This window comes from Somniosus microcephalus, chromosome 15 (assembly GCF_052327205.1).
Source record: "Somniosus microcephalus isolate GS21.2 chromosome 15, FLI_Smic_1.0, whole genome shotgun sequence".
In the NCBI taxonomy this organism is placed as follows: Eukaryota; Metazoa; Chordata; class Chondrichthyes; order Squaliformes; family Somniosidae; genus Somniosus; species Somniosus microcephalus.
In genome coordinates, this window is record NC_141001.1 from 96,582,535 (window position 1) to 96,597,375 (window position 14,841).

The 14,841-nt window shown below is 49.4% G+C and overlaps 1 protein-coding gene across 2 annotated transcripts in view; it reads left to right on the forward strand.

The window, feature by feature from the left end:
* The first annotated feature begins 255 nt into the window (after positions 1 to 255).
* Positions 256 to 14,841, forward strand: part of LOC147107093 (Fanconi anemia group F protein-like) — an 80,539-nt gene continuing 65,953 nt past the window's right edge. Inside the window, exon 1 of one of the 2 annotated variants that reach the window (XR_015081025.1) lies at positions 256 to 1,398. Coding sequence is in view for 1 of the 2 variants with exons in the window: in XM_086008140.1 (XP_085864266.1) it covers positions 374 to 1,402 (1,029 nt within the window). In the remaining variant the exon portion in view is untranslated. Of the gene's footprint in view, positions 2,370 to 14,841 lie in introns of those variants that run through there. The other variant, XM_086008140.1, reaches the window with a different exon arrangement.

Consider the following 14,841-nt stretch of genomic DNA (forward strand, 5'->3'; position numbering starts at 1 on the left):
TATAATTATGAACAAGCTGTATTTATAATTATGAACAATTTGTATTTATAATTATGAACAAGCTGTATTTATAATTATGAACAATTTGTATTTATAATTATGAACAAGCTGTATTCATAATTATGAACAATTTGTATTTATAATTATGAACAATTTGTATTTATAATTATGAACATGCTGTATTTATAATTATGAACAAAAAAAACACCCTTAATTATGTCAGAGTAAGCCTAACAACTCTAATCACCTCAATGTTCCTCCATGACCCCCGCGAACTGACCCAGGAAGTGAAAAGCTTGATTGGCCAGCCAGGCGGCAGCGCGCGCACTCTGTGCGGGTTTGAACCAGTTCGGACAGAGCCACTGCCGCGGATATGGAGACCGTCCTCGACAACCTGGCGCGCTTCGCCGAGGTGCTGGCGGTGGCGCAGAGCCCATGGGCCCGGGACTGGGACGAGGCGGCGGTGAGCCGGGCTTTCGACTGGGCCCGTTACTTCCAGCACTTGCACTCGCGCTTGGCGGGCAACGCGGGCGCGCAGGCAGCCTTCAGACAGCAGCTGGGCCGCCTGGAGCAGCGCTTCAGCCGAGGCCACGGTCACCCGCTGCCGCACTACCGCTGCCCGCGCTTCGAGGAGCTGGGCCGCGCCGAGGAGGCGCTGAGCCGGGCGCTGCTGAGCAACCCGGCCGCTTCCGCCGCCGCCTTTCACCGAGCCGCGACCTGGTATCGGGCCAACGGCGGCGAATGTCTCCCACCGCCGCTCGGCCGCGCGGCCCAGGCGAAAGCCGCGGCGCGGGTTCTGCTGCAGGCCTGGAGCCCGGGCACCGGTGAGCCGCCCGAACACCCTTCAGTATCCGAAACTCAAGCCGAGATACTGCGCCAGCGCCTGGAGGAGCGAACCAGAGGCCCCGAGGGTTTACCGGAGCAGGCGGCCTGCGAGGAGGTTCTGCGACGGACTCTGTCCGGGGGCGGCGCCGGCCCCTTTCTGCCGCTCGCCGCCCTCTTGGCGGGCGGAGGCGGCGGCGGCGAGGCGCAGCCGCCGGCCCTGCGGTGGTTGCTAGGAGACGGCCGCGCGCTCGCCGCCTTCTGCCGCGCGCTGCCCGGCGCCACGCTGAGCCGTGTGGCCGCGCGGCAGCCGGCCTTCGCCCGCCGGTATCTGCACTTCCTGCAGGACTGGGCCGGCGCCATGCGCTACGACGCCAGCACCGGAGAGTGGCTGCACCAGGAGTCGCCCGAACAGGACTGGCAGAGACTAGTGCAACATTTCGGCGCCCTTTTGCAGGGACCGCCGCAGGTGAAGGAGCCGACGGAAAGGACATTGAACTCTATGAAAACCATGGACGGAGATTTTGACGTGAGGGGTATCAGCATTTGGACAGATCTGTTACTGGCATTAAAAATGTAGAACGGTTTTTGAAATTGTTTCCATTCGCACGCTTGTATTTACACTTTAAAATATATTTGCATATTTATTAAGTTGGCAAATGTTATAATATATTTGTATTTATTATATTGGTTTGTTGCACGACATTTGAAATGGGCACCATTCAAGATCAGCCCAATTAAAAAGTTAAAACGTAGAAGTCTAGGTTCCATCATGAGATTTAAGATTCCTTGCCTGGTTTACAGGTGTGGGAAGGAAACTGTGCACCCCTTCCCTCAAATATTAATGTGCACAGTGAACATACTGGCCAAGCTGCTTATAGCTTCATAAAATAACATTAGGAGTAGGCCATACGGCCCCTCGAGCCTGCTCCGCTATTCAATAAGATCATGGCTGATCTTCAACCTCAACTCCACTTTCCTGTCCGATCCCCATATCCCTTGATTCTAGACACATTCATGGAAAGGCAGAACAGTTGATGCTGCCTTAGTTAAATTGTAATTTGGATATGGTATGATACTGGTTCTGAAGTAAGATCATTCTTCCAGTTCTGAAATGGCTTATGCATGATTCTATAGCGGAGCAATGCAGATGATTATTGTACAATACATCCTACCAAAAGCTTGAGTCTTATTCTTGCAGGGTTCAGTACAAATGTCTTTCAGCAAGTGATTATTGACATTTATTTTCTTAGCATCCTATGTCTATTGCTTATAATTCCATTCAACTGATGTACTTTGTCTTCTATTTGTGGCTTGCATCTTTTTAAAAGCAAGGCCCTAAGTTAAGCTTCCATATGATGTACATGCACTGAAATCTTCCAACAGCACATGCAAGCTCTTGAATTTTCAGTGTTTGGCATATGTAATAGTTTAAAGATGTTGGCTAGAAAATAAATAGACAAATTCTGTACTTTACAAATACAGAAAGATGTTGGAATATTGGAATAGCCCAGGCAATTGCTAATAAATTTTAATATATTTTGGCATTTTCCTGATAAGTGCACACATAATTTATGCAATATCCATGCCTGCAGAGAAGCTAAATTAGTGATTTAATGATCCATGGTTGTGATTTGAATGGGAAGTTTACCATTTGATATTGGAGCACATATGTAGCTTTAACTATCCTATGTTGCAGCAAAAGTGAGTGCCATGTAAATACACTTTAGAATCTGGCTTTGAATCCTAGTCTTTGCTTCCAGGTTTATCCAAAAAGTTAACTGCTAATCACAAAATATGGGACTTTTCAGCCCACTGCATTGGCTCCTTCAGAACAGTAACCCTATTGTTCCCTATACTAGCTGTTGATCACACCCTTCTGTAAAGTAAATACTGTCTGATGTCATCTTAAATTTACCTTTTTAAAACCATGAATCTGGCCTCATGCTTTCCATCTTAATGTATCTGAATGAACAAGTTTTTTTAATTTGTTCATGGGATGTGGGCATTGCTGGCAAGACCAGCATTTATTGCCCATCCCTAATTGCCCTTGAGAAGGTGGTGGTGAGCTGCCTTGGACCGCTGCAGTCAATGTAGTGAAGGTACTCCCACAGTGCTGTTAGGTAGGGAGTGCCAGGATTTTGACCCAGTGACGATGAAGGATTGGCGATATATTTCAAAGTCAGGATGGTGTGTGACTTGGAGGTGGTAATGTTCCCATGCACCTGCTGCCCTTGTCCTTCTAGGTGGAAGAGGTCGCGGGTTTGGGAGGTGCCGCCGAAGAAGCCTTGGCGAGTTGCAGTGCATCTTGTAGATGGTGTACACTGCAGCCACAGTGGAGGGAGTGAATGTTTAAGGTGGTGGATGGGGTGCCAATCAAGCGGGCTGCTTTGTCCTGGATGGTGTCGAGCTTGTGTTGTTAGAGCTGCACTCATCCAGGCAAGTGGAGAGTATTCCATCACACTCCTGACTTGTGCCTTGTAGATGGTGGAAAGGCTTTGGGGAGTCAGGAGGTGAGACACTCGCCGCAGAGTACCTAGCCTCTGACCTGCTCTTGTTGCCGCAGTATTTATGTGGTTGGTCCAGTTAAGTTTCTGATCAATGGTGACCCCCAGAATGTTGATGGTGAGAGATTCAGCGATGGTAATGCCGTTGAATCTCATGGGGAGGTGGTTAGACTCTCGCTTGTTGGAGATAGTCATTGCCTGGCACTTGTGTGGCGCAAATGTTACCTGCCACTCATCAGCCCAAGCCTGAACATTGTCCAGGTCTTGTTGCATGTGGGCATGGACTGCTTCATTATCTGAGGAGTTGTGAATGGCGCTGAACACTGTGCAGTCATCAGTGAACATCCCCCCCTTTCTGACCTTGTGTTAGAGGGAAGGTCATTCATGAAGCAGCTGAAGATGGTTGGGCCTAGGACACTGCCCTGAGGAACTCTTGCAGCAATGTCCTGGGACTGTGATGATTGACCTTCAACCACACAACCATCATCCTTTGTGCTTGGTATGACTCCAGCCAGTGGAGCGTTTTCCCCCAGATTCCCATTGACTTCAGCTTTACTAGGGCTCCTTGATGCCATACTCGATCAAATGCTGCCTTGATGTCAAGGGCAGTCACTCTCGCCTCACCTCTGGAATTCAGCTCCTTTGTCCATGTTTGGACCAAGGCTATAATGAGGTCGGGGGCCGAGTGGTCTTGGCGGGACTCAAACTTGGCATCGGTGAGCAGGTTATTGGTGAGTAAATGCTGCTTGATAGCACTGTCGATGACACCTTCCATTACTTTGCTGATGATTGAGAGTAGACTGATGGAGCGGTATTTGGTCGGGTTGGATTTGCCCTGCTTTTTGTGGACAGGACATACCTGTGCAGTTTTCCACATTGTTGGATAGATGCCAGTGTTGTAGCTGTACTGGAACAGCTTGGCTAGAGGCACAGCTAGTTCTGCAGCACAAGTCTTCAGCACAATAGCCGGGATATTGTCAGGGCCCATAGCCTTTGCTGTAACCAGTGTGCTCAGCCGTTTCTTGATACCACGTGGAGTGAATTGAATTGGCTGAAGACTGGCTTCTGTGATGGTGGGGGCCTCGGGAGTAGGCCAATATGGATCATCCACTCGGCACTTCTGGCTGAAGATGGTTGCAAACGCTTCAGCCTTGTCTTTTGCACTCACATGCTGGGCTCCACCATCATTGAGGATGGAGATATTCTTGGAGCCTCCTCCTCCTCCCGTTAGTTGTTTAGTGATCCACCACCATTCACGACTGGATGTGGCAGGACTGCAGAGCTTTGACCTGATCCGTTGATTGTGGGATCGCTTAGTCCTGTCTATCGCATGCTGCTTCTGCTTTTTAGCACGAATGTAGTCCTGTGTTGCAGCTTCCCCAGGTTGGCACCTCATTTCTAGGTACGCCTGGTGTTGCTCCTGGCATGCTCTTCTACACTCCTTATTGAACCAGGGTTGGTCCCCTGGCTTGATGGTAATGGTAGATATGCCAGGCCATGAGGCTACAGATCGTGGTAGAATACAATTCTGCTGCTGCTGATGGCCCACAGCGCCTCATGGATGCCCAGTTTTGAGCTGCTAGATATGTTCTGAATCTGTCCCATTTAACATGGTGGTAGTGCCACACAACATGATGGAGGGTGTCCTCAGTGTGAAGACAGGACTTCATCTCCACAATGACAACAGTCATTTACAGATGCATCTGCGACAGGTAGATTGGTGAGGACGAGGCAAGTAGGTTTTTCCCTTGTGTTGGTTCTCGCCACCTGTCGCAGGCCCAGACTGGCAGTTATGTCCTTCAGGACTTGGCCAGCTCGGTCAGTAGTGGTGCTACTGAGCCACAGTTGTTGATGGACATTGAAGTCCCCCACCCAGAGTACATTCTGTGCCCTTGCTAATCTCAGTGCTGCTTCCAAGTGGTGTTCAACATGGAGGGAGTACTGATTCACCAGCTGAGGGAGGGCGATAGGTGGTAATCAGCAGGTTTCCTTGCCCATGCTTGACCTGGAGCCATGTGACTGCATGGGATCCAGAGTCAATGTTGAGGATTCCCAGGGCCACTCCTTCCCGACTGTATACCACTGTGCCGCCACCCCTGGTGGGTATGTCCTGTCCCACAGGATGCTGATGAAGTTTGGGACATTGACTGAGAAGTATAATTCTGTGAGTATGACTATGTCAGGCTGTTGCTTCACTAGTCTGTGGGACAGCTCTCCCAATTTTGGCACGTCCGGTTTAATTCTTCTTGTGTTTAGTAGCGGTTTGTTACAACAGAGTGACTTGCTAGGCCATTTCAGAGGGCAGTTAAGAGTCAACCACATTGCTGTGGGTCTGGAGTCACATATAGGCCAGACCAGGCAAGGACAGCAGATTTCCTTCCCTGAACCAGATGACAATCCGATAGTTTCATGGTTACCATTACTGATACTAGTATTTATTCCAGATTTATTTAATTAACTGAATTTAAATTCCCCAGCTGCCGTGGTGGGATTTGAACTTGCGTCTCTGGATCATTAGTCCAGGTCTCTGGATTACTAGCCCAGTGATATTACCACTATGCTACCATTACCTCATTAACTTTATCATGTCTGAGGCCTCCTTTTCAAGGCTACAGAGCCCTTGTTTATAAAGTAAGTAGTTCTTTGTGTCTGCCATGAGGGATCACCTCATTGCTTTCACCTGCAAGACCTTTAGGTACTGGACGGATCCCTTATGTCACAGTGATCAGAACTCTATTCTACTGTATATTCCAGGTTAAAGGCATAAATATAGCTTCAGTGTAACCTGGGGATTTGAATTTAAGTGATTGGAAGCACAATCCATTTGTTTATTGCTGCCTCAACAGGCTAAGTGACAAATCAATTATCATCTAGGTCTCTTTTAGCAACCCTTTGGGAAGTTCTATACCACCATGGAAGACATTTTTACTTTAACTTGCATGTGGCTATATTGAACTTAATTTGCCACTGACCAGCCCAGGTGCAAATCCTGACCAGCTCCCTAAGATACCTAATTTAGTGTCATCTGCAAATTTTAACCACCTTGCATTGAAACTGATTCCAGGAATAGAAGGGGGAGCATAGATTTCTGGGCCTGTACTTGCTTTCTAGCTAGCCAGTTCCTAATCTGCATCATCTTAATAATCAGATATTTAAAGGCACCTCTAGTGCAGTATTTCCTCACTGGCCTTTTGGAAAACTAGGTACAGTGCCATATGGCTTCCCTCCGTCAAATTGGGATGTTATTTTCCTCAAATCTAACTTAAAGTATTGAAAGGAGTAGCATTAACTTTAAAATGCAAGTTTTAGCTTAAGATATTACTGGATTACATATAGAAACATAGAAGATAGGAGCAGGAGTAGGCCATTCGGCCCCTCGAGCCTGTTCCGCCATTCAATGAGATCATGGCTGATCATCCAAATTCAGTACCCCGTTCCTGCCTTCTCCCCATATCCCTTGATCCCTTTAGCCTTAAGAAATATATCCAACTCCTTCTTGAATATATTTAATGAATTGGCCTCCACTGCCTTCTGTGGTAGAGAATTCCACAGGTTCACCACTCTCTAGGTGAAGAAATTCCTCCTCATCTCAGTCCTAAATTGCTTACCCCTTATCCTTCGACTATGACCCCTAGTTCTGGACTCCCCGGCCATCGGGAACATCCTTCCTGCATCTAGTCTGTCCAGGCCTGACAGAATTTTATAGGTTTCGATGAGATCCCCTCTCAATCTTCTGAACTCCAGTGAGTACAAGCCCAATCGACCCAATCTCTCCTCGTACGTCATTCCTGCCATCCCAGGTATTAGCCTGATGAATCTTCGCTGCACTCCTTCCATGGCAAGAACATCCTTCCTCAGATAAGGCGACCAAAACTGCACACAATACTCAAGGTGCGGTCTCGCCAAGGCCCTGTACAACTGCAGCAAGACATCCTTGCTCCTGTACTCGAACCCTCTTGCTACGAAGGTCAACATACCATTTGGCTTCTTAACCGCCTGCTGCACCTGCATGTTTACCTTCAGCGACTGGTGCACAAGAACACACAGGTCTCTTTGCACTTCCCCTTCTCCCAATCTATTGCCATTCAAATAATAATCTGTCTTCCTGTTTTTGCCACCAAAGTGGATAACCTCACATTTATCCACATTATAATGCATTTGCCATGTTTCTGCCCAATCACCCAACCTGTCCAAATCGTACTGGAGTTTCACAACATCCTCCTCACAGCATACCCTCCCACCCAGCTTTGTGTCGTCTGCAAATTTGGAGATACTACATCCAATTCCCTCGTCCAGATCATTAATATATATTGTGAACAGCTGGGGTCCTAGGACCGATCCTTGCGGTACCCCACTAGTCACTGCCTGCCACTCGGAAAACGACCCGTGTATTCCAACTCTTTGCTTTCTATCTGCCAACCAGTTCTCTATCCAAGTCAATACCTTGCCCCCAATCCCATGTGCCTTAATTTTACAAGCTAATCTCCTATGCGGGACCAAACAAAATTGCTTGGAACTGTAACTTAGTTTGACCTCTTGGTTTGAATTCATTTCTGCTTGCCTGCTCAGTGGGCAATCATATATTCAAACTAATAATTAGATTTGTTTCTGCGTCTTTAAAAAGCTCCAGAAGCAATATGAACACAGCAAGAAATCGTTCAAGTAAAACATTTTAAAATCGTTGAAAGATTAGTTAGACTTTTTTGCGTAGGATTTATAGCACAGAAACTGGCTATTCAGCCCAACTGGTCTATGCTCCACACAAGCTTCCTCCCACTCTACTTCATCTAACCCTATCAGCATTATCTTCTAGAATAACAGAAAATGCTAGAAGTGCTCAGCTGGTCAGGCAGCATCTGTGGAGAGAGAAACAGAGTTAACATTACATTACAACAATGACTACACTTCAAAAGTGCTTGGCTGTTGAGCGCTTTGGGACATTGAGGTTGTGAAAGGTGCTACATAAATGTCAGTTCTTTTATTCTTTCTAGTCTATCAAGTTGATGATTTATCCTCATCAATGTTATAAATTTGAAATTGCTGTTTAAAAATAAATGCCTAAATTCACCCTCCTGTGGCGGAGCCACCAGGGGATTCAGGACAATTGTTTATAATTCCTTTAACAGCAATGTAGTGCAACCGGAGGCTGCACCTTTAATGTATCTGTTAACTGTACTATGGCTTCTTTCCTTTACTCCGCGTGATGACGTCATGCCGCCAGCCACGTGATCCCCCAACGGTGGGAAGAACGTGATGATGTCAGTGCTCGGAACCTTCTAGCAGTTCTGGAGAGGCTTTCGACCAGACCTGACCTATTTGCATTGTATCCAGCAGTTTACTATTTAACTTTGTTTGTTCATTAAATTTTATTGTTTTTGATTCTCTGCGTCGATCTCAATTCTTCAGCAAGGAACCTCCGTTCCTACATTGGTGACCCCGATTTCTTCGAACAATTTTCGTTAAAGTTACATCATGGACACGAACGCCGTCACCCTCAAACTGCTGCAATTTTGGGAGCAACAACCGGCCGTGTGGTTTTTCCAGGCAGAAGCCCAATTTGCCATCCGGGGAGTAGTAGCGGATTCGACCCGTTATTGCGTGGTCTCCGCCCTCGACAGCGCCACAGCCTCGCGGGTCATCAGCCTCCTCTGGAGTCCTCCGGATGATGGCAAGTACGAAGCTTTAAAAACACGGTTACTGCAGGTTTTCGGTCTGTCCAAGTCGGAGCGCGCTCGCAGACTTATCTCCATGCCCGGCCTCGGGGACTCAAAGCCATCAGAGCTCATGAGCCAGATGCTCACGCTCTTGGGCTCGGAATCAGAATGTTTTCTGTTCTGGGAGTTTCTCTGCCAGAGCCAGTACAGGCGGCCTTGGCCAATTCTGATCACGGACTGTGCTGAACTTGCTGCAGAAGCGGATAAAATTTTCACCATCACACAACAATGTTGTGCGGCCACGAGGCGCCCATCCCCCACAAGAGCGAAGCTGACTCCTCCGCCAGCAGGCTGGTGTGCATACCACGCTCGTTTTGGCGCGAAAGCCCGATGCTGCCATCCTCCCTGCAGTTTTTCCCCAAAAACAAAACCTACCTCAAACCAGCAGTTTCTGAGAAGGGCGACAGGGCCTGAGGGACACGCCAGAGTTGCGATGGCCATCGGTTCCGCAGGGAAACTCCTTTATATCACAGACTGCCTGTCAGGTCGACGTTTTCTCTGATGCTGGCTCCCAGTGCAGTATCCTACCAACGTCGAAGCTCTATCTTCAATCCGGCGGTCACGGTCCCTCCCTCGAGGCAGCCAATGGTGCGGCTATCCGCACGTTCGGAAAGCGTAGGGTCCAGTTGCGTTTTGGCGGCCAGCATTTCGTTTGGGAGTTCATCATGGCGAAAGTCTCTCAGGCCATCCTGGGGGCAGATTTTTTTTGCGCCAATGGTTTTCTCGTTGACGTCCGGCACTGCCGGTTAATCAACGTGGCCACCTTTCATTTAGTCCCCTGCCACCGCAACACCGCTGTGTCTTGGTCAGTTGCCTGTGCAGTCCCATCTCCAGATGAGTTCTCTCGTCTTCTCTTGAGTTTCCGGAGCTCACCAGGCCCACTTTTTCTTCTTCAGTCGCGAGCCACGGTGTGGCGCACCACATTACCATGACAGGATCCCCAGTTTATGCACGGGCTCGAAGGCTGGAACCCAGTAAACTCGCAGCCGCAAAGGTGGAGTTCCATACTATGGAGCGCCTGGGAATTATTCGACAATCAAATAGTCCTTGGTCTTCACCATTACACATCGTTCCTAAACCAGGCGGCGGATGGCGACCATGCGGCGACTACAGACGCCTGAATGAAGCTACTACTCTAGATCGGTACCCGATTCCTCACATACAGGATTTTTCGGCCCACCTGGCAGGAAATTCCATCTTTTCCAAAGTAGACCTTGTCCGGGGGTATCATCAAGTGCCCGTTCATCCTCCGGACGTCCCCAAAACCGCTGTCATCATGCCTTTCGGGCTCTTTGCATTCCTTCGTATGCCGTTTGGGTTGAAGAACGCAGCGCAAGCCTTCCAGCGTCTCATGGATTCTGTGTTGCGCGATCTGCCATTCATCTTCGTCTACCTCGCTGACATCCTCATTGCCAGTACCAGCAAAAAAGAGCACATTACGCACTTGCGTACCCTTTTTTCTCGTCTCAGCCAGCATAGCCTTATTATCAACCCAGCCAAGTGCCAGTTTAGCTTACAAAGCATTGATTTTTTGGGACACAGAATCACCTCAGAAGGCGCCGTTCCGCTGGCTACGAAGGTGGAGGCAGTTATCTCGTTCCTGCGTCCTCAGACCGTCGGGGCTCTCCAGGAATTCCTGGGGATGGTCAATTTTTATCATTGTTTTGTCCTCAAGGCGGCCCTGTTAATGCAACCGTTGTACGAGGCTCTAAAAGGTAAATCGGGTAAAGACCCCATCGGCTGGACACCCCAGATGAACCAGGCGTTCCTCAACACTAAGGACGCTTTGGCTGATGCGACCATGTTAGCACATCCTCTTCCAAGTGCAACCATCGCCCTTACCACAGATGCATCTGACTATGCCATAGGGGCACTGCAGGAGCAATTGGTCAACAGCACATGGCAACCACTGGCTTTCTTCAGCCGCCAATTGCGAAAAAATGAACGCAAATACAGTACCTTTGATAGGGAGTTGTTGGCACTTTTCCTGGCCATCCGCCATTTTCGCTGCTTACTGGAAGGACGCCCATTCGCGGCTTTCGTAGACCACAAGCCACTTGCGTTTGCCATGGCCAAGACAGCGGAACCATGGTCGGCTCGGCAACAACATCATCTTACGTTCATATCAGAATTTACAACATGTGTCTGGCAAGGATAACCTGGTGGCGGATTGTCTCTCCCGCATCCCGGTCCACTTGGGAATCGACTATGTTGGTTTGGCAGAAGAACAGATGGCAGACTCAAGTGCAGGCATACTGGACCACACCTTCCAGCTTACAAGCGGCTGATGTCAGTTTTCAGGCCGCAGGGACCACACTCCTTTGCGACATCTCGATGGGAGTCCCCCGACCAATTGTACCAGTCAAATGGCGGAGAGTTTTCGACGCAATCCAGTTTGTCGCACCCTGGTATGAGGGCTTCACAATGACTCGTGGCAAAGAAGTTTGTCTGGAAAGGCATGCATCTCTATGTCCGTGACTGGACCAATACCTGCGTGAGTTGCCAGAAGTCCAAAATCCAACGCCATGTTAAGGCCCCAGTGGCCACTTTTCCAGTTCCAGAGTGTCGCTTCGACCATGTTCACGTGGACCTGATTAGCTCTCTCCCTTCTTCTCGTGGTTTCACGCATCTCCTCACCGTGGTAGACCGCACCACCCGGTGGCCAGCGGCAATTCCTTTGGTTGCCACCACAGCGGCGGACGTTTCCAGAGCCTTCATCTTGTCATGGGTGGCTCGGTTCGGGGTACCGGCCGATATCTCCGAGGACCTCAATTTACCTCGGAACTTTGGAATGCCGTGGCTCAGGGTTTGGGTACCAAGCTTCATCGCACCACCGCCTATCATCCACAGGCAAACGGTCTGTGCGAGAGATTTCACAGGTCCCTTAAAGCTGCACTGTGTGCTAGTCTTCGTGGGACTGGTTGGGTGGACAGGCTCCCTTGGGTGCTGCTGGGTCTTCGCACAGCTCCTAAGGATGACCTGCAATCTTCTGCAGAACTGGTTTACGGCCAACCACTCGGAGTTCTTGGCGATTTTCTTCCTCCTCACACGGAACCCTGGTCCGCAGCTCGTCCGCCACCAAGAGGCGGCTAAGAATTTCATCCCAGTGCCTACGTCTCATCACGACCTGCAGCGCTTCCATGTCCCGGTGGAGCTTAAGAGCGCCGAATACGTTTTCATTCGTCAAGATGCTCAGAGACCCGCTCAAACCGCCTTACACTGGTCCGTTCCACGTCATCTCGTCAGGTGACAAGTCTTTCAGTCAACGTCGGCGGTAAGCCTGACCACATCTCCATCGACCGGTTAAAACCAGCTCATCTGGATCTGAGCAAGCCAGTCGTCGCCGCTCAACCGCCTCATTGTGGGCGTCGACCGTCGGTCCAGTACAGCCACAGCCAGCCACTTCTCCTACGCCTGCGGCACCATCCCAACCACGGCCAACTGCCAGTTCGTCTTCTAGCGCTCCGTTCCAGTTGCCAGAGTATCGCAGTCGGTCGGACAGACTCGTCAGACCCCCTTTCTCGTCTTACCTTTTCTGTTAAAGACAATTCTGGGGGGGCGTATGTGGGATTCAGGACAATTGTTTATAATTCCTTTAACAGCAATGTAGTGCAACCGGAGGCTGCAGCTTTAATGTATCTGTTAACTGTACTATGGCTTCTTTCCTTTACTCCGTGTGATGGCGTTATGCCGCCCATCATGTGATCCCCCAACGGCGGGAAGAACGTGATGATGTCAGCGCTCGGAACCTTCTAGCAGTTCTAGAGAGGCTTTCAACCAGACCAGACCTATTTGCATTGGTATCCAGCAGTTTACTGTTTAACTTTGTTCATTAAATTTTATTGTTTTTGATTCTCTGCGTCGATCTCAATTCTTCAGCTAGGAACCTCCGTTCCTACACTCCCATAATTTGCTTTTCCTGTGTTATTTGACAAAGATTTGAATAAATTTTCAGTTAGTACTGAAAATAGCACTATTTATTGAAGTATTCAGCAAAAGCCTGATTTAAAGCATTAGCATTCTGTTGCAGTGCTTTAGTTAAGTTTGTATCATTGATTTTTGTTTTTCCATCGAGAAATTAACCATATTGCACTACTCACATAATTAAAATCGGTGTCTAGCCATATTGTTGCAATATGTGATTCACAGCAACAATTGAGTTCTGCATTTTGGTTTGGGTCTATCGGCAATTAAAATGTAGTTATATGGTAAGTAATACAATTATCAGCTTTTAAATTCTAGTTTTGTGTTGGAATGCATTACTTGCACTATTAAGTGTTCACATATATAGAAGGATCGTGTGTCTGTCCGGGCATCACTCAGAAGTTAGAGCATATCTACACATGTTATATCAAAAGAAAGCTTATGATTAGGGGAGAGTTCTAGGCGTATTTTTTTTTTTTAAACGTTCAAAAAACGTACAAAATAGCGGTTGACCAATCCTACCGCTCATTAGCTTTGAGTGACGTGATGGTTGACCAATTGGGGGGCGTTTCATGGTGTTTGTGGGTGGGGCCTAATCCATCAGACTGCCGAGCGGGAGCTGAGCTGAGGTGAGTGGCGACCATTAAAAACTGTCCGGGCCTGAAGCTAAAAAATGGTAATGGAGGTGAGGAAATTGATGATTCATTAGTATTGATTCAGGAATTTCTCTCTCTCTCTCCTGAAGCGGAAGCTCAGCTGAGGTGAGTCGCGGCCCGAGAGCCCGGCCGGGCCTGAAGTGCACGGCCACCGCAGCCGGGCTCAATTTTCCAAGCCCTTCCCCGGGTGGGAAATTAAATGGCGGCCACCCTTCTTCACCCGCAAAATCTCCCTCCGGCTCTCACCTTTTAGCGGGGGAGAGGCTGCTTTAAATTAGATCGTTGACTGAGTTGTGTCTCTCTTCATCTCTTGTTTTTCTTCTCTCTGGCCGGCTGCGTGGGAAAACAGAACCACGCGGCCCGAGAGGCGGCGAGGGCTCCGGCTCAGCCCACAACACATCGACCGGAGGAGCGGCGGCTCTCTCTCTCTCTCTCTCTCTCTCCTTCCATCTCCTCCCCCCCCTCTCTCCTTCCCACTCTTCCTTCCCACTCTCTCTCTCCTTCCCCCTCTCCCCTTCCCACTCTCCCTCCCCTCTCTCTCTCTCTCTCTCTCTCTCCTTCTCACTCTCTCTCTCTCTCCTTCCCACTCTCTCTCTCTCTCTCTCTCTCTCTCTCTCTCCTCCCCCCCCACTCTCTCCTCCCCCCCCACTCTCTCCTTCCCCCCCCCTCTCCTTCCCCCTCTCTCTCCTTCCCACCCCTCTCTCTCCTTCCCCCCTCTCCTTCCATCTCCTCTCCTTCCCTCTCTCTCTTTCACTCTCTCCTTCCCCTCTCTCTCTCTCTCTCTCTCTCTTTCCCCTCTCTCCTCTCCAGGCCTTCCCCTCTCTCTTCTCTCCTTCCCCTCCCTCGCGCTCTCTCTCTCTCTCCTTCCATCTCCTCCCCCCCCTCTCTCCTTCCCACTCTTCCTTCCCACTCTCTCTCTCCTTCCCCCTCTCCCCTTCCCACTCTCCCTCCCCTCTCTCTCTCTCTCTCTCTCTCCTTCTCACTCTCTCTCTCTCTCCTTCCCACTCTCTCTCTCTCTCTCTCTCTCTCCTCCCCCCCCACTCTCTCCTCCCCCCCCACTCTCTCCTTCCCCCCCCCCTCTCCTTCCCCCTCTCTCTCCTTCCCACCCCTCTCTCTCCTTCCCCCCTCTCCTTCCATCTCCTCTCCTTCCCTCTCTCTCTTTCACTCTCTCCTTCCCCTCTCTCTCTCTCTCTCTCTCTCTTTCCCCTCTCTCCTCTC